Source organism: Corythoichthys intestinalis, chromosome 10 (genome assembly GCF_030265065.1).
Source record: "Corythoichthys intestinalis isolate RoL2023-P3 chromosome 10, ASM3026506v1, whole genome shotgun sequence".
Classification (NCBI taxonomy): Eukaryota; Metazoa; Chordata; class Actinopteri; order Syngnathiformes; family Syngnathidae; genus Corythoichthys; species Corythoichthys intestinalis.
In genome coordinates this window covers 33,815,035-33,835,267 of record NC_080404.1, presented here as the reverse complement: position 1 = coordinate 33,835,267, position 20,233 = coordinate 33,815,035, and the positions used below count along the sequence as shown (strand labels likewise).

General features: G+C 38.9%; 1 protein-coding gene across 4 annotated transcripts in view; it reads left to right on the top strand.

Annotated features, from left to right (window-relative positions):
* The first annotated feature begins 7,247 nt into the window (after positions 1-7,247).
* Positions 7,248-20,233, top strand: part of LOC130922761 (collagen alpha-1(XVII) chain-like) — a 52,754-nt gene continuing 39,768 nt past the window's right edge. For all 4 annotated transcript variants that reach the window (XM_057847753.1, XM_057847755.1, XM_057847754.1 and 1 more), the window contains exons 1-3: positions 7,248-7,570; positions 17,472-17,522; positions 17,663-17,782. In XM_057847753.1, coding sequence (XP_057703736.1) covers positions 17,507-17,522; positions 17,663-17,782 — 136 coding nt within the window. In that variant the 5' untranslated portion in view covers positions 7,248-7,570; positions 17,472-17,506. The remainder of the gene's footprint in view (positions 7,571-17,471; positions 17,523-17,662; positions 17,783-20,233) is intronic.

The following is a 20,233-nucleotide window of genomic DNA, read 5'->3' as shown; positions in this document are numbered from 1 at the left end:
GCTCATGTCTCGCGTACTTTAAATAACTTCTGTGATATATTTCTGTCGCTGGTGTTATATTTCTTCCAAAGATAACAGGAAGATAATATCATTTTACATTATAGCCTGGTGTTGTCAGACTATTTCTTTAGTTTCTAGGGAGTCATGAAGTGATTCAACATTTCCCCTCAGTTGATTCACCTCCATTCCAAAACCCATTCCTCCCATCCCTTACATTTGGTTGTGTAAAATCACCCTGTACCCACTTGTGCAATTTCACATATTGTACGATTCAACTTTGTGGCTCATTCTCATGACTAAGTCAACATTTCAACCTTTACTTTCAGGCACTGGTTTGGAGTTTTTCAGCCAAAGCGAAGCAAAGGTGTGCCTGTAAAGAATCTAGAATCCATGTGAGATCTGAGTAAGGTTGCCAGCTCTTCATCCGACACAGGTGTGTGTGTGTCACAAACGCCCTTAAATAAGGATTTATATCAAGTCTGCGTGGGTTATCCAAAGCTGCACCTTCTCAATCTTTGCTATGATAGGGCTAGGCTGTATGCCAGTTTTGTGATTTTTTTCCCAACATCTCACATGGGCTTGAGCGTGACCCTCAGATTCAGTTAAAATCCAGCTAGGCCTCGCCCTGGCACAGAGAAGCTCATGTTTTCATCTATCATTTCCTAGCAAAGTGTTAAACAAGCTGCTCCGGAACAATAAAAAAAACAACAAAATAGACTGCGATATTATTTGTTGTTGTTTGCAACGAGGCAGAGAAAATAATGTTGTTTTCACTAGACTCTGTTACAGGAGTGCGTACGTGTGGAAATAAGCCACAGTTATGAGTGATGGGATCGGTTCTAATTATAAAGCGTGGTGGTGAGTGAGTGATGCTCTCAGCTTGGTGTGTGGGTCAGTTGCCGGTTCGATCTAGTTGCTGGAGAGATTCCCGTTCCTCATTAAGATAATGAAGAATCTTTATTGTCATGCATAAACTGGAGCAGTGAGTGTGGCGCCAACTTACTTGCTTGACCTTTCGTCTGGATAGTGTTGAAATTTAATGCGTGAAAATACTCCACTTATGTGCCGTTTGCAAAAATTTTAACTAATCACTTTTATTTTTTGACTTTTCTAAATGAACTAACTAGAGCTGTGAATTCTAGATATTCTTAAAATTTATTTACCATTGCCAACGTTTTGCAAGCCATCAAAGCCCCAAATCACAAATTGTATTCCTTTATTCTTTTTTATTACTGTAATTTTCGGACTATAAGCCGCTACTTTTTTCCTTCATTTTGAATCCTGTGGCTTATTTGATGATTTATTTGGGTTAATAGGTAACACTTTTTTTGACAGTGTGCATACAACTGTCATAAGACTGTCATAATTATGACATGACACTATCATGGCCATTACTGAATGCTTTTGACTGATGTCATTAAGTGTCATCGGGCAAATTATGTCACTAGCTCCAATTATGTCCAGCTTGGATGTTTTACATCCATCCAAAAGTGAGATAATTTGCCAGATAACACTAAAATGACATCTGTTATAAGCATTAATTTATGTTCATGACAGCATCATGTTAAAATTATGACTGTCTGATGACAGTTTTACAGCACCACTGTCAAATAAAGTGTTAAGAAATACCATAACTAGCAATTAATGAAACAACTGGAACAGTAACTGAAGAAGTAATTAGCACAACTGGAACAGTAACTGAAAAAGTAATTAGCACAGAACATGATTGTTATTTGATTTTTATTATATCTGTAGTGCTGCAATGCATGCTAGGAGGCATGTTGGACAACAACAGTGTTGAGAGCAGGTGGCAGCAGGAGGTTGATTGTCTACACAGGAGCAGTGATGGCCAAATAAAGGTTCTTGAAGTAATGAAGCTTTGCAGCCAACTGGTTCAAAACTTCATGATGGTTAATTTGACAGTGGTGCCTCTGTCAAATAAAGTTTTACCGATTAATATCTTTTGGTGGAAATGTCCCATAATACAGAGTGGATAGCTGTGGCTTATAGTCCAGTGCGGCTTATCCATGAACCAATGCCGTTTTCGTGTCAAATTTGGTGGGTGGCGACTTATAGCCAGGTACGCCTTATAGTGCGAAAATTACGGTAATTAAAAAAAAACATTTCTCACATTTTCTTTTCATTAATGGTTATGACTTTCCTGCTTTTGTTAAATATTTTAGCTTTTCATTGGGCTATTTGCAGTTTATCAGTGTCAACAAGCTACTTTTTGAGAAATTCTTTCTTTTTAATCACAACTCGCCTTGATGTGCAAGGTAAGCCATAAATATTCACTTTTTCAAATACTGTACTTGATTTTATTCATCTATTCGTTCATCTCCTGAATCACTCATCCCCACAAGGGTCAAGGGGAGCCTGCCAATTAACAACAGGCAGGAGGCAGGGTACACCCTAAACTTGTTGCCAGCCAGTTAAATTTTATTGAATGTTCTAATTTTTCAAAAACATGACAGTGTTGTTTTTTTTTTTTTTTTTTACTTCCCCGCATGAAAGATCTGGGGGGAAAAAACGTGTTGTGCATCATAAATAAGTAATAAAGCTAAAAAAATGATGGGGAAAGTTTTCATTTCGTCTTATTGGAAAAGTTTACAATTGGTCTCATTGTTTTGTATCTTAGAGCCTGGCACTTAAGCAGAAGCTTTTTATTTATTTCATTTTTAATTTCCAGTGGACACTATCTACAGCTATCCAGTATCCAGAAGTGTTCTGGCAATCACTCCAAAACTTTTGTAACCGGTCACAAACCTCTGGCTGTAACTATAGTTAGTGAATGTGCCTTGTGAATGCATTCCCACAGTGCATAATCAATGTTTATGCATCCTAGTGCAAAGGCTGCAGTAATGAAGTAATCATTCCCTTGAATTCAGCCTTTGGACTTCAATATGTTTATGCAGGCTAATCTGCTCGTTATGTTTTATCAGGTATGTCCAGCACAAACAAGTTTTGGATCCAAACTGTCTGCAGAAGAAAAAACAAAACACTTCCGAAATTTCCAACTTTTTTTTTCCACAGTCATGGAATCCTACTAATTTTTTTCCCCTTTCCGTTAGGTTTGGCTTGATTCAAGCTTGCACATAGATGTGAGTGGAGTCCCCGCCTCCCTTTACTTCTCCTCCTGCCGCTCACTGTCCTCAGGGCCATTTGTTTTCCATCAGTGGAGCAGAACCGAGTCACGCTCGCCGTGAGTCATGCGGGTGGGTGGAGGTCAGTCCGCATGGGCGTGGTGGTTTGGGGATCCCACTGGCTTTAATGGCTCCCCACTGGAGAGATAAAGAATGCATAATTGCTTCAAGTTACACAAATGGAACTGGTTGGAAGACATATAAAATGTAATTTTTAAAGAAAGAAACCCTTGTTTACTAGAAGTAGAAAGAACAATTTAAAGGTGATCTAATGTCTCCTTCCTGTCCGTCTCCTACTTAAGTAGCATAGCTCATTCACTGCTATTGATGAAGGCAGATGTCCAATTGCTGCCAACCCTCCCAGTTCGAAATTTATTGGACATCCGCGACCCTCGTGAGGAAAAGCGGCATGGAAAATGAATGAATGAATGAATTTCTCATCAGCAATGGTAGCTAGGGCTACCACAAATGATTATTAGGCTCATGGACTGATCACCTGATTATTTTTGCGATTAGTTCATTATTTGGTTTATATGGAACAGAATAGGAAGCTTTTATTGTCATTGCACAGGGTACGAGATTTAAAGCTTAGCAATAATGTACAGTACACCACATAAAAAAAAGCAAAAGTACAGTAAGGCTAATATATATAAAAAAAAAAAAGCAGGTGAAAGTGTACACAGCTTGGGAATAAAGTGAATAAGTGACTAGCAGCAAGTGGTGATGCGGTGGCAAGTTAACAGTGCGTATATCACAATTTGCAGTACTCAGACGAGTAGGCAGATGGCTGACTGGATATGATAGTGCAAATGACTCACAGTATGTGCATAGATATTGATGTAACGGTGCAAATGTAAGTGTGCAAATATTAAATATGCAGTACCCAGATTATCCAGTACCCAGATTGATACAGATGTCTGAGAATATATTAGTTAGTGAGGTGTATGTGACAATGTTGTGGCATTAGCAGTGCAATGACAGTGACCTACAGAGGTGGGTAGTAACACGTTACATGTATTCCGTTGCATTTACTTGAGTAACTTTTCGAGAAAAATGTACTTGTAAGAGTAGTTTTACTTACCCATACTTTTTACTTCTACTTAAGTAGATTTGTGAAGATAAAATGCTACTCTTACTCCACCACTTTGGGCTACACATGAGTTGTTACATTGTTCCTCTTTATTCTTCATATATTGATTTATTTCCCTTTTTTTCCAGCAATGCCAAGAGTAGCTGTACCAATTTCAGCAATGAGACGTCGCAACAATAATCACATGACTACAATATACCAATCAGACTCAAGCTTGCTGTTGTATGATCACGTCAGCCTGTTCAATCAAGTGGCGTCTTTAAAATACCATAAATAATGAAGTATTTGGCATAAAGCGCTGCCCTCAATATGACTCAAAAGCGCAGATTTAAACATTTCTCTTAGTCTTAATTTCTTAAAATCTCATAATAGTAACCATGAAGGAACTACAGTATTCACTATTCAAACTAGAAACTATTTTCTCCACTAGAGGGCACTGATGGTCTTTGGAAGAATAATGCTTTATTTCTGTAATTTTTTTTCTCTTGCTGGAATTCAATGATTTTTTTTTTTTCCTTTGGCTTAATGTGGTTATGTAATGGGTTATTCTACAGTATCATTGTAAAAACAGTTCATATACATAACTTTGTGCTAAGAAAAAAATACCATTGTTCAAAAAAAACCCTGACGGTTACTCACAATGTTACTCATTACTTGAGTATTCTTTTCACCAAATACTTTTGTAATTGTACTTGAGTACATTTTTTTGGATATCTACTTTTACATGAGTAATATTATTTTGAAGAAACTATAAATTACATATAATTTGCTGTTATATTAATTGTGCATTATAATCAAAACCTATACGTTGAAATAAATAAGATGATGATTATTATGTAGCAGTGTAACGGCAACAAATGTTTTCCAAGACTAAAACAGACATTTGCAAATATTTAATTTAAATTAATTACAAATACAGTATAATCATTTCCTTTCATCTATGACTATATAAATGAGAAAGTAGCTACTGATTTGTTTTTTCTGAAACATGAATAAAAAATAATGAAACATATATACAAATACAGGATAATCATTTCCTTTCATCTATGACTATATAAATCAGAAAGTAGCTACTGATTTGTTTTTTCTGAAACATGGATAAAAAATAATGAAACATTATAACTGATGAAAAAAAATCTAAAAACATATAAGGAAAAGAAATACTTTTTTATTCTAAAAAAATTTTTAAAAAAAACTATACACTGTTAAGTGGCTCAAAAAGATGATTGAGTAATTTCAGGTGAGCATGAATAATTGACTATCAAAATAGTTATTGATTCCTTTAATAACGATTAGTTGTAGAGTAGTCCATTAATCATGGCAGCCCTAACGGTAACTAATAAACAAATTTCTCCAGTAATTTTCAAGTATTTACAGTTGTCTCCGGGTAGTCCTACGCTGACAACGTAACCTGAATTTCCGCGTAAGACAGGATTAACCCTTTAAGTACCCCTAAATGACCCCTAAATCTCAATACAACTATCCAAAAACATGTATTATACGTCATAATAATAAAATATTGTAAAAAATAAGCAAAAAATGGTGGATGAGACACTGTTATATGACTACAAAGAAAAAAAGCAACTGGAGACAAAATGGCGGACGAGACCCAGCGCCATAGAGTCGAAATCACGTAAGTCGTCAACCGGGGACTAGCTGTATTTATCTATTTGTTTGTATTAGGGCTGTCAAAATTATCGCGTTAACGGGCGGTGATTAATTTTTTAAATTAATCACGTTAAAATATTTGACGCAATTAACGCACATGCCCCGCTCAGACAGATTTAAATGACAGTACAGTGAAATGCCCACGTGTTAATTGTGTTTTATGGAGTTTTGCCGCCCTCTGCTGGCGCTTGGGTGCGACTGATTTTATTGGCTTCAGCACCTATGAGCATTGTGTAAGTAATTATTGACATCAACAATGACGGGCTACTAGTTTATTTTTTGATTGAAATTTTTACAAATTTTATTAAAACGAAAACATTAAGAGGGGTTTTAATATAACATTTCTATAACTTGTACTAACATTTATCTTTTAAGAACTACAAGTCTTTCTATCCATGGATCGCTTTAACAGAATGATAATAATGTTCATGCCATCTTGTTGATTTATTGTTATAATAAACAAATACAGTCCCTATGCTGTATGTTGAATGTATATACTGTATCCATCTTGTGTCTTATCTTTCCATTCCAACAATAATTTACAGAAAAATATGGCATATTTTATAGATGGTTTGACTTGCAATTAATTGCGATTAATTACGATTAATTAATTTTTAAGCTGTAATTAACTCGATTCAAAATTGTAATCGTTTGACAGCCCTAGTTTGTATATTTTATTTTATTTTACAAATTTTTTAGCATTTCACTGCAATTAAACCATGTGTATAGTTCTATTACATGCTTAGCCACTCTGATCCCACAGCAGAATTACAGTGTTTTTATTCAGTCTTGATGAAAAAAATAGGCGCTTGAAACTTTTTCCAGTTTTTTTTTTTTTTTTTTTTTTTTTTTTTTTTTTTACTGAATTTGACCATTCATGTCTAAAATATGATAGCGGTATAACATTAAATATATCATTTGGGCAGAAGAATACAAAAATGTGCCTCAGACTGATCTCAAATACAGTTCAGCTCTTCTTTTTGTATTCACAAAGTATTGGCATGGGGGATGTGCAGTATAGCGTGTAATTATATCGTTAAAATCTCACAAGTAAATCTTTGTGCATAAAAAAGCTCAATGTGCATCATGCACAGTGCATGAGTGTCGTCTTCAAAATACATGCGTACTGTATGTGATAAAGTACAGTAAAGCAGTTGAGTGTAGTAGCAGTGGCTCCAACCATAAACCTCATGCCAATTATTGTCCAATGTGTGCAGCAGATGTGAGCCAGCTGCAGTAGGAGGACTTTTTTGCACACAATCGCCTTCCACACTAATAAAAGAAAGAAAAAAAAGTTCCCACCCACTCCTTAAAAAAAAAAAAAAAACATTTGGGGAGCAGTTGTGGCCAAAGAGCCACAGGAGGAGTTTTCATTTTCACTCTCAGTGTTTTCAAGTTTGCAGACGGCCGCGTTCACGTGTCCTTTTCGGTAGTGGGACTTTGGAGCTCCTGGCCGCGACACCTGCCTGCCAAGCGGCGTCGAGGGGCGCGGCCGGGATCGACGCCCGCAAATCTCGGTCGGGACTTCACTTGGGCAACAAAAAAAGTCACAACAAGGAGTGGAGAGGACTTTTTTTAGGAACATCCCGGGGCTTCTACGCGCACGCTGCCCCCCTCCCCGAAGGAGCTTCACGCGGCGGGGCCAATTGATTGACTCCGTTGGCTGGAGGTAATGAACACAAACACTGGAAGTACTTTTTAAAAAAAACTCTTTCTGGCTACTTTTAATTCTAAATGAGCGGTAATAACAGTCACTTCTCATCTTTCCATAAACTTTTTGTGCTTGGGAGCCAACAATACACAAAACCCTTTTGTGTGTTATCTTTTTTGTACTTTTTGCCCACGTTAAAATTAGTCTGTTACCATGATCTGCGGATAGTTTTACATGCTCTTTTGGGGGCTATTTACATCTGTCCTAAATATATTCCAGTGCTTAACCTCTCCCCTCCTACACTACTTACTCTGACAAGTCGTCTATAGCCTATGTTATTTATATTTCCAGGTTATGAGGTGAAATTACACAGGCTACTAGGTGACTTAAAGGAATTTAGGATGTAGATTCTTGAAATGTCTGGTCAGCACTGGAGGTGAAAAAACAGCAACAGTGCATGCTGATGAAGGTTTAAGGAAATGGGAAAAGTGTTGGATAATATATTAAATATCCTAAGGGTGTGGTGAGTGGCTTGTATAGTGTGCATCTGTCCAATTGTGCTTTTGTTAGGCATAATAATGCTGCTTTTGAGCCTTTGGTGGCTTGTTTTGTGAGTTCTAGGCTTCTAGCACAAGGAGTTAAACGTGTTGAATGTTGTGTTCATGGCTTAAAATGTTATATGATTAGTATCTGTCCAGAAAAAGGGGTTGTGCTTTCCAAGATATTGCTTTTATACCCCTGACATTTGGCTTTTACAGCCTGGCATGTGGCATTTTTTGGCCATGAAAAGTATAAACCGTTTCCTTGGAGCTGAACTTTAATGTATGCTTGCAGACTTTACCATACAAAAATACTTCTGGCCTCCAACAACCACCATCCTGACCGACAGTAAACTATAGATATTTATTCTAAAATGTGTTATCATTGACGTTGACAGACATCCAATTTTGAGCTGAGAGGCTGGCAGCGAATGATGGGTTTGCCCAGTTTGTGAAATTCAGGTTTTGTAAACCACTGTCATGACTCACGGATATAAGTAGGCGGTGACACTGCATCACTTAGGATTTGATAGGAGATAACAGATTAGTGGTGAATCTCGCCTCGTTACATCAGTTACGAGAGTGTTGTCACAGATTACTTGAAAAAGTAATTTAATTACTGATTACTGATTATGCCTCTAGATTACTTTACTATCAAAGTGACTAAGTTACTTTAAAAATAATTTATCGGTTACTTTTTGCCAGTTTTTCTCCCTTTGCTGCCTCAGCATAAGAATAACAACAGGAAAATGTCATCACATGTAACTGATGTTCCGATAATTCAATTTAAAGAGAAAGATCGGAATTTTTCACATAAAGGCTGCGTTATGCTTCTGTGGCAGACCTACGCCGTCAAGGCAGACCCGTTTTACGACACTCCGCCATAGTCTGACGTGCAGCTCCGTGATCCATCGTGTCATCGCGTGGTGACATGATGCAAATGGACTGTGGTTGTTCCGCTAAGATGTTGTTTGCGGTTCAGCGCAAAATCCTTGCCATTTACAAACATTCGTCTTCTGCGTCGCCTGCGCCTCAACATTTGTATGATCAACATATGTTGTTCAAGGGTGGATGAGATGAAGATCCACATTCAAGCCTTCCATTTCTGTTGGCATTGTTGTGTAACTGGAAGAAAACTAGAGGAAGTCGACAAGAGTCCCCCAAAACCGTACCAACACAACTCCTCACTCCTCTAGTGGCTTGGCGGTGAATTATAGCGCAACGCGTTCCCTTTCCGCAGAACTATCGAATGTTCATTGACGCCGTAGTCGCTATGCTGTCATTGCAACGCAGAAGCATAACTCAGGCTTAAGGCTGAATCTTCGAGTTAGCGGGGTTTAATTCGTCGATGGAGATGATGTGAACCACCATTGACTCGCGCTACCTTAGCCACTCAGGATCCCTGAAACTAACAAATAACTCACAAAGTCAATGGAATTTGTTGAAATCAACTCCACCAAATAATTAAATCCCCGCTATCTCAAAGATTAAGCCTTAAACCTGAGTTGTGCTTCTCAAACATTAAGCCTAATGTCAAAAATTCTGAACTCCAGGCAAGGGTTTAGGGGTTAGGGTTAACAGCATCTCAGTGCCAATGTAAAACAATGCAAATTGACTGCACAATAAACACAAAGGTGGTGGCAGGCGCGAATGTGCGCGCACAACCCGGAACTACGCTGTACACACACGCTGTCAATTTGACCACAAAACGTGGCGGCAACTAAGCACTTTACACTCAGTCGGACTTACAAGTTACAAAACATCCTAAAGATGCTACTAAACAAACATGTCACCTTATGGCATAAATGTTCAACACGAATATGATGTAAACAAAGCTCGCCGACGACCCGCCGTTGCAACGGCAAAACTACGAAACAGCTGCGAATGTAGCAGTTTCAACCTATCGCTGGAACCCTCCAGAATGAAGGAAAAATACTCACGTTCATTCATGGACGCACACAGACCAACATTCCCTCACACATCTCAACAGGTGGCTGCACTCGGCTCGAATGTGCACTCGGGTTCGTCACGCCTTTGTCAGTCCCAAAACACTTAGCGCGGGTGACTCGAGACCAAAACAGAAAGTAACTATGAGCGGTTACCATGGAAACTAACATTTCGGAACCTTTGTAACATTTCCTATTCAAAATGCTCTTTGTACATGATTACAATATTCTTCATTCTACATACATTATGAGGCAATAACAAAATAGCAACGCACAGACACCAAGGAAACTAACTTCAATCAGATTATTGGTTTGGAAAAATGAACGTGTTAGATTGCTCATTACTGAAAGATGTAATCAGATTACAGTAATTTAACTGACAACACTGGTTACGGGGCAGAGAAATGCCATTACATTGGAAATCTGACATGCTTAAGCAGATGTGTGGTATACACCAATTGCTGTATGTTTTGCACAGGTTAGTAGAACACATGTTTTGTATCTGTTGGAAAAGGTGACAACTTATCTTTTTGGGGTAAATTTGAAAAGCCAAAGTAAAACCAGAATGTTTAATCCATCACTGTCCACTTTGAAGGCCAATAGTTCACTTTTACGAACCTAAATGAACTAGCCCACCTGTTTATAAGTAAAAACACACGCCATTTGCAAATATGATTCCATTTCAGTCAGTGTTGTGAAATTTTCAATCAAGCACCGTGCTTCATGACCTTTCTTACCCAAGGAACTCAAGTGAATCTTGTGACATTCTTGTATTCCCCCCTCATTCTCAGTGGATTATCACTTTTATGTCCATTTAACCGCATTAGAAGCAAAACCAGAGTTGGCGCACACGTTCGGTAGCGTGATGCAGACACTGTTGTGCTGTCATCCTGTCATCAGATAAAATGGGATGGACGAGCTAACGGGACTGGCCGACTCCTCGGGAGACTTGGCGGACAGACGGGGTCTTCTGGCCGTAATAAGATACAGTGGAATCTCTGAGGACAAACTCTACTGGTCAACCACACATTTGTTTGCATTTGAAAAATACTTTTTCCCCAAAGGACATAATGGAAATAGAAATAATCTATTCCTAACTGGCCAGGAGTATTACGAAAGGACATAAACATAAAAAGAAACACAGCCGCTTGTATCCGGGATCTTGTTTTTTCAGTCACAGCTAGTGACCATAGGTGAGGGTAGGAACGTAGATCGACTGATAAATAATTATGATAAGTTTTAAACATGTTACTATCCCACCTAATTATTTTTAAACAAGAATAAAGTGAAAAATGCTTGTCGTTATCAAATGCATCATTGAGTGAGTCCACTCAGATCTGCTCAAGCTGCTCACTTACACACAATGAGTTGCCACAGCAACTGTTTAACAAGCTAAACGACGATTGATGCATGCGGCACTTGGAAGTTTCGGCTCTCAAGCATCTGTGGCAAGCTCAAACCTTACGATTGTCAATCATCGTTAACCTTAATAAGCAACTCCAATGCAATGCCAGACCAAGAAAAGCAGCTAGAGGAAGAGGGAGACTACGTGATCGGATCGGGACCGCTCATCTGTATTCATTTAGTTCATTTTTAGATTAAGAAAAAAATTTGCGGTGGACTGGGGGCGCGAAGCTTGAAACGCAAAGCAGCGAGGGATCACTGTATTTGCAAAAAAAAAACAACAACCTCACAACCGAAATTTTCTATTTGTGTTTTGCATTCTAAAGTTGTGGTCCAGACCACTTTTCATTTCGTTGTGTGTTATATGCAAAGACAACATTTAATTCAATTAAGCATCGAGAAAAAAAAGTCCCTAACATTTCATGTTTTTAACTTTTTTTTTAACCAAATTACAGATAGCAACTGCTGAATACAATACCCAGCGTGGCAGAAGGGTGGCACCAATTTTACATAAATGTTGGGACATTTTTTAACCTGTTAAGATCTTTAATTTTCTCAATTTAGAAGGAGAAAAAAATAGTTTCTAATGTTACCACCAGATTTGAAATACCTTTGAAGTCAAGAACACAATCAGGAAAGCCAGTGAATAAAAGAACTGACCCAAGTGTTCAGTTTTGGTGGAATGTATCGTTTATTTTGTCAAAAACATTGAAAATTTGAAAAAACCTCACCCTGAGAGCTGATTAAGCAAATTCACATTCAAATCATGACAATTGTAGTGGTAAAACATTAATCTGTTACTTAATAAAAACAAATCCATTGTTAATACGTTCAGTGCTTGTCGAATTATAGGCAGCAATCTTTCTGTAATTTGAAGTTTCCATTTGTTTCAATTATTCTTCAAAATTTTCTTATTGTATGCCTTCTTTAAAATTGGACTTATGGGGTTCCACTGTATACAGTGGGGCAAATAAGTATTTAGTCAACCACTAATTGTGTTGTGCAAGTTCTCCCACTTAAAAATATTAGAGAGGCCTGTAATTGTCAACATGGGTAAACCGCAACCATGAGAGACAGAATGTGGGGAAAAAAAACATACAATCACATCGTTTGATTTTTAAAGAATTTATTTACAAATCATGGTGGAAAATAAGTATTTGGTCAATACCAAAAGTTCATCTCAATACTTTGTTATGTACCCTTTGTTGGCAATAACGGAGGCCAAACGTTTTCTGTAACTCTTCACAAGCTTTTCACACACTGTTGCTGGTATTTTGGCCCATTCCTCCATGCAGATCTCCTGTAGAGCAGTGATGTTTTGGGCCTGTCGTTGGGGAACACGGACTTTCAACTCCCTCCACAGATTTTCTATGGGGTTGAGATCTGGAGACTGGCTAGGCCACGCAGGACCTTGAAATGCTTCTTACGAAGCCACTCCTTTGCTTTTTCACTCAAAATCTCTCGATACATGGCCCCATTCATTCTTTCCTTTACACAGATCAGTCGTCCTGGTCCCTTTGCAGAAAAACAGCCCCAAAGCGTGATCTTTTCACCACCATGCTTCACAGTGGGTATGGTGTCCTTCGGATGCAATTCAGTATTCTTTCTCCTCCAAACACGAGAACCTGTGTTTCTACCAAAAAGTTCTATTTTGGTTTCATCTGACCATAGCACATTCTCCCAGTCCTCTTCTGGATCATTCAAATGCTTTCTAGCAAAGCTGCAGACAGGCCTGGACGTGTCTGGCTTCAGTAGGGGGACACGTCTGGCAGTGCAGGATTTGAGTCCCTGGCGGCGCATTGTGTTACTGATAGTAGCCTTTGTTACTGTGGTCCCAGCTCTCTGTAGGTCATTCACTAGGTCCCCTCGTGTGGTTCTGGGATTTTTGCTCACCGTTCTTGTTGTCATTTTGATGCCACGGGGTGAGATCTTGCATGGAGCCCCAGATCGAGGGAGATTATCAGTGGTCTTGTATGTCTTCCATTTTCTAATAATTGCTCCCAAAGTTGATTTCTTTACACTAGGGTTTTTACCTATTGCAGATTCAGTCTTCCCAGCCTGATGCAGGTGTACAATTTTGTCTCTGGTGTCCTTTGACAGCTCCTTGGTCTTGGCCATAGTGGAGTTTGGAGTGTGACTGACTGAAGTTGTGGACAGGTGTCTTTTATACCGACAATGAGTTAAAACAGGTGGCATTAATACAGGTAAGGAGTGGAGCCTCATTAGACCTCGTTAAAAGAAGTTAGACCTCTTTGACAGCCAGAAATCTTGCTTGTTTTTAGGTGACCAAATACTTATTTTCCACTCTAATTTGGAAAAAAATTCTTTAAAAATCAAATAATCCCAAAAATTTTTGTTTTTTTTGTTTTTTTTTGTTTTTACACATTCTGTCTCTCATGGTTGAGGTTTACCCATGTTGACAATTACCGGCCTGTCTAATCTTTTCAAGTACGAGAACTTGCACAATTGGTGGTTGACTAAATACTTATTTGCCCCACTGTAATTGCTTGATTGAACTTGAATGTCATATGTGAATCCAATTATCGAATGCTCTAAAGCAATCACTTGAACTTCTCAACTTATGTTATGTTGCGTTCAGAGATCCCAGCAAACTCTCAGAAGCCTCTCGTGTCAGGTTAGAGTTAACTTTACTTTCCACACCACTGCCATCTTTTCTGTTGCGCTTTTGTCTCTCGCAGACTGTCACTTTTGCATGCCTTCTACTTCTCTAAAGTCTCACCTTTCAAATTTCTGCCCACCCACACAGCCTTGTCCCACATTCAAAACCTTCTGGCCATCTTTGCGCATAGCAGTAGCTTTAATAATCAACATGTGATGAGGTCAGGTCCCGTCTGGTGATAAAATTCAAGTGGGCGCATAAAGTCAGACCATACTTTTCTTAATGTGTCACCTCTAAAAATAATCGGTTAATGTCAGTAAGAAACAAAGTGCTTAAAAGGTAATAGGGGAGAAAACACATTACAAAGGTGCAAGGAAACCAAACCTGAAACCTAGTTAACAAATGGACCCTGGTGTTTGCGTCTTGAAGGGTTGTTGGCAGCGTTGCCAAACTCTTAAACAGCTCAAGTATGTACGCCGTTAGTTTGCGGGCCTGACGTCAAAACAGAGAAGTCCATAAAAGTGCAAGCGGAGGAGAAGGGAAGGGTGTTTCTGAAAAAAGGGAGGGAGGATGACATTAAACAAGAGTCAAGCTCTTCCTTGGTATGATCATTATTATTATTAATGATCACTTTCAGGAAACTGACCCTCCAAAGTAAATAATGCTGTATTTGTAACTAAGGAAATGGTTATGTACAGTAAATGGTGTTACACTTTTATAGTGCCTTTCCACCTTTAAGGTGGTCACAGCACTTTGACATTACATCCTCATTTACCTACTAATGACGCAGCATCAGGAGCACTGTAGGGCTCGGTACTTTGCTCAAGTATACTTAGATGACATCACCAGGACAGGAAATAGAACCCACAACCTTTGGTTTGGGGGACAATTACTATACCACTTAGCCAAGCCCCTACACACAGCTATGTGAATAGATAGATAGACAGACAGATAGATAGGCAGACTTTTCCAGGAATGGTCCAGATGCCTCAGACTTAAGTGCTGGGTTATTACATTCCACCAACGATATTTCAGGGGAATGTATTCATGATTTATTGGCCAGTTCTAGTGAGTTTGTCAAAACAAAACAAAACAAAAAAATCTGAATACCAGACTATCTCATGAGATTTTCTGTCATACAAGAGCTTTTTTAAAAAGCACTTCCTGAGAGTTACAGTATTTTTTGCACTATAAGGCTCACCTGTCTATAAGCCGCCACCCACCAAATTTGACACGATGACATCATTTGTCCATAGATAAGCCGCACTGGACTATAAGCTGCTCACTGTATTATGGGATATTTACCCCAAAAGATATTAACACTGTATTTGACAGTGGAATCATACGACTGTCATAAGACCAAATGAACCACCATGAAGCTTTGAACCAATTGGCTGCAAAGCTTCATTGCTTCAACAAGCTTCATTTGGCCATCAATGCTCCCTTGGGGGAGACAGTCAACCTCTGCTGCCACCTGCTGTCAACACTGTTGTTGTCCAACATGCCTCCTAGCATGCATTGCAGCGCTACAGTTGTAAATAACAATCAAAATTCATGTTGTGGGCTAATTATTTCTTCAGTTACTGTTCCAGTTGTTTCATTAATCGCTAGTTATGGTATTTGGTCACACTTAATTTGACAGTGGCGCCATAAGACTGTCATTAGACAATCATAATTATGACATGACACTGTCATGAGAATTAATGAATGCTTACAACAGATGTCATTTAGTGTTATCCGGCAAATTAGCTCACTTTTGAACGGATGTGAAAGATCCGAGCTGGACATAAACATAGTTAGTGACATAATTTTCCTGATGACAAGTAATGCCATAATATTCATAAGCATTCAGTAATGCTCATGTCATATCACAATAATGAGGGTCTTATGATGTCGCTGTCAAATAAAGTGTTACCTATTAACCCAAATAAATCAGCAAATAAGCCGCACTGGACTATAAGCCGCATGATTCAAAACGAAGGAAAAAAGTAGCGGTTTATAGTCCGAAATTAAGGTATTTTAAACAATGTTGTTTGGCTGTCATTCACTGCAATAGGCGTTCAATTCATTTGACCTGGAAGGGCTAGCAGGAAATGATTGCCTTTCCCATTTCAAATGGCTGCTAAAATGTCTCCATTTGGGACAACCACAAACTTCAGCCGCAACAATGACAGTTATAGAATAGCGCTAATTACACGAATGAACTGGTTACCACAAAGTACCGTATTGGCCCGAATATAAGATGTTGTTTCTTTGCATTGAAATAAGATTGAAAAAGAGGGGGTCGTCTTATATTCACGGTCTAGACATTATACCCATTCACGACGCTAGATGACGCCAGATATCACTGAAGCGATGCTCTGTTATGACAGATCTCAGCTACTCTCCCCATTTACGACGCTAGATGGAGCCAGATATCATTGAAGCGATGTTCTGTCATGACAGATCTCAGCTAGTAGTTTAACCACTTTGCATTATTTTATTGCAATGTTTTTCCCTATTCAGATTTGTTTCAAGACTACAGTTACAGTTAGACTTCACTTTGATGGTTAATGCAGTTATTGCAATTTTGTTGTTTTATCACAATAGACTGGTTTATTTACATTTCAAAAACCAGAAGCCATTCATTTACGAATGTGATTGTACTTTAGTTTACATATTTAAATGTTCAGATATTAAGATTTGAATGAGGCAAAATAACATGCTTTTTCTCTCAGATATATTGTTATAATCATTTGTTTCGGATGTACTGTAATTATTTTCTGTATAAAAATTAATTTGGTGTTCAAAAAGTATTTTTTCAAACTGAAGTCTTGAAAAAGAGGGGGTCGTCTTTTAATCAGGGCCGTCTTATATTCGGGCCAATTCGGTAAATCCTTCAGTGGCTCATGGCTGATTAAAGGATATTCTAAAATTTCACTCCATTATGTTACCATTACACTCATATTTGTGGATGTACATTCTCATGTAGAGCAAAAGTATTCGATAAAATATTTTTGTTTGCTAGATCAACATGTAAAAATTTGAAAAATATGAGATTGACACAGTAACCATTGGCAATAACTAATAGCACTGAAACAGAACCGTCAGTGCCAGACCTCCCAGTGTTAAAATTCCATTTTGTGGCCGTGTATAAGCACTTTTTTTCCACCTTGAAACTCAAAACATTGCATAAAAGCAAAACAAAATGTCACCTTTAATAGCTTGTGCCTCATTAAAAGTACTAAAACTTCTCTCTACCATCTCACCAGTACACTCACTCTAATAGATTCGGGAATAATCATCTGGTTCCCGCTCGGTCGACAGTTGCTGGTGCTGAGATTAACGTTGATGTTAAAATAAACACTCTACTTTGTTTAGAAACCCTCTGGATTATTCACCAACTAATCATTTTCCTTGTGTGCTATCAGTTGCAACGGAGTCACCCGCATCCACTGACAGACTGATGTCCCTCCCTCCAAGTGAGTGTCTCCGTCCCACTTTAATTGTTGACGTCGAAAGGCAAGGCATAACGCAGTAATTACAAGCGTGCAGCTCGGTGGGGAAGTGCCCAATGAGTAATGGCAGCTCCTTGTTTTGCTCTGTGTCTTCTGGTTGCTAGAGGGAACCGGGGGATCGACTCACAGGAATATGGCCAGCACAAGCGGTGGTGGTGGAGGAGGAGCAGCATTGGAGAAGAACATCTTAAGCCAGAAGAGCAGCACCACTTACTTCACTTCATGTGAGTCTCCAATCACACCCGTGAGAGGAAAGTAGGGAAAAGTTCAGCACTGACGTCCACTCAGTGTCCAACGTTAAAGTTCTGCGGCTGTAAACCATTGTAAATCATGGAAACATGCCTCTATACAGTATGTGACCTGGCAGAGCAGGAAACAGATACCGGCACCTGATTGGTCTATTCATCAGGATACTATAAGTCTTTGTTCGAAAAAACAAGACGTGTGACCATTTTTTACGAACACAGACTTTTATACAGATCCGCAAGGGGGGAAAAAAAAAGATTTTTGTTGCTTGTTTTACAAATTTGAGCTGTTGACAACATGCCGCAGTTTTCAGGTTATAAGGCGCACATGACTATAATTCGCTACCCATCAAATTTGACTCAAAAACAGCATTTGTTCATAGATAAGCCACCCCGGTCTATAAGACGAAGCTGTCCTCACTGATTTATGGAATATTTACCCCAAAAATATTAACACTTTATTTGACAGCGGCGTCATAAGACTGTCATAAGTCAGTCATAACTTTTTACTTTTGAATGGATGTAAAAGATCGGTTCGGACATAAGTTAAGTTAGTGACAACATTTGCCAGATGACACTTAATGACATCTGTCAGACTCATAAGCAATCAATAATGTCCATGGCAGTGTCATGTCATAGTTATGACGATCTTATGACAGTCTTATGATGCCGGTGTCAAATAAAGTGTTACCTAATAACCCAAGTAAATCAACAAATAAGCCACACTGGACTATAAACCGCAGGATTCAAAATGAGGGAAAAAGTAGCGGTTTATAGTCCAAAAATTACGGTACTTCTGTGACGATAATCGATGTAAAAGGAGAGAATGGGAGGATCATTATGACAGCTTTAATGAACTTTAAAATGACACTGGCAATGGGAATGATAATAATTGTTAAGGTTTGGACATGAATATATCAGACTCTTTGGTCGTCCATCCGGTTCAATGACACCGTTTCAGAATGAATTTTAAAAGTGAAATGAAATACATGTAAACCATTATTTCATGGCTGACACATAGTTATAGTAAATTGTTCTTCAGTATATCCTGAGTTTCTGTGACAAATGTGATGGTTGCTAGGAAAACGTGAAGGGTTGTTATTTAAGAAATAAAATAAAAATCAGTTTCTTCCAATTTTAGAATTCCAAAACATTCGACCCACCTACAGTGACGCAAATAAGTATTTAGTCAACCACCAATTGTGCAAGTTCTCCTACTTGAAAAGATTAGAGAGACCTGTAATTGTCAACATGGGTAAACCTCAACCATGAGAGGCAGAATGTGAAAAAAACCCCCCAGAAAATTACATTGTTTGATTTTTAAAGAATTTATTTCCAAATTAGAGTGGAAAATAAGTATTTGGTCACCTACAAACAAGCAAGATTTCTGGCTGTCAAAGAGGTCTAACTTCTTTAACGAGGTCTAACGAGGCTCCACTCCTTACCTGTATTAATGGCACCTGTTTTAACTCATTATCAGTATTAAAGACACCTGTCCACAAACTCAGTCAGTCACACTCCAAACTCCACTATGGCCAAGACCAAAGAGCTGTTGAAGGACACCAGAGACAAAATTGTAGACCTGCACCAGGCTGGGAAGACTGAATCTGCAATAGGTAAAACGCTTGGTGTAAAGAAATCAACTGTGGGAGCAATTATTAGAAAATGGAAGACATACAAGACCACTGATAATCTCCCTCGATCTGGGGCTCCATGCAAGATCTCACCCCGTGGCGTGTAAATGATAACAAGAACAGTGAGCAAAAATCCCAGAACCACACAGGGGGCCCTAGTGAATGACCTACAGAGAGCTGGGACCACAGTAACAAAAGCTACTATCAGTAACACAATGCCCCACCAGGGACTCAAATCCTGCAATGCCAGACGTGTCCCCTTGCTGAAGCCAGTACACGTCCAGGCCCGTCTGCGGTTCGCTAGAGAGCATTTGGATGATCCAGAAGAGGACTGGGAAAATGTGTTATGGTCAGATGAAACCAAAATAGAACTTTTTGGTAGAAACACAGGTTGTCGTGTTTGGAGGAGAAAGAATACTGAATTGCACACAAAGAACACCATACCCACTGTGAAGCATGGAAACATCATGCTTCGGGGCTGTTTTTCTGCAAATGGACCAGGACGACTGATCTGTGTAAAGGAAAATGAATGGGGCCATCCATTGAGAGATTTTGAGTGAAAATCTCCTTTCATCAGCAAGGGCATTGAAGATGAGACGTGGCTGGGTCTTTCAGCATGACAATGATCCCAAACACACAGCCAGGGCAACAAAGAAGTGGCTTCGTAAGAAGCATTTCAAGGTCCTGTAGTGGCCTAGCCAGTCTCCAGATCTCAACCCCATAGAAAACTGTGGAGGGAGTTGAAAGTCGGTGTTTCCCAACGACAGCCCAAAAACATCAGTGCTCTAGAGGAGAT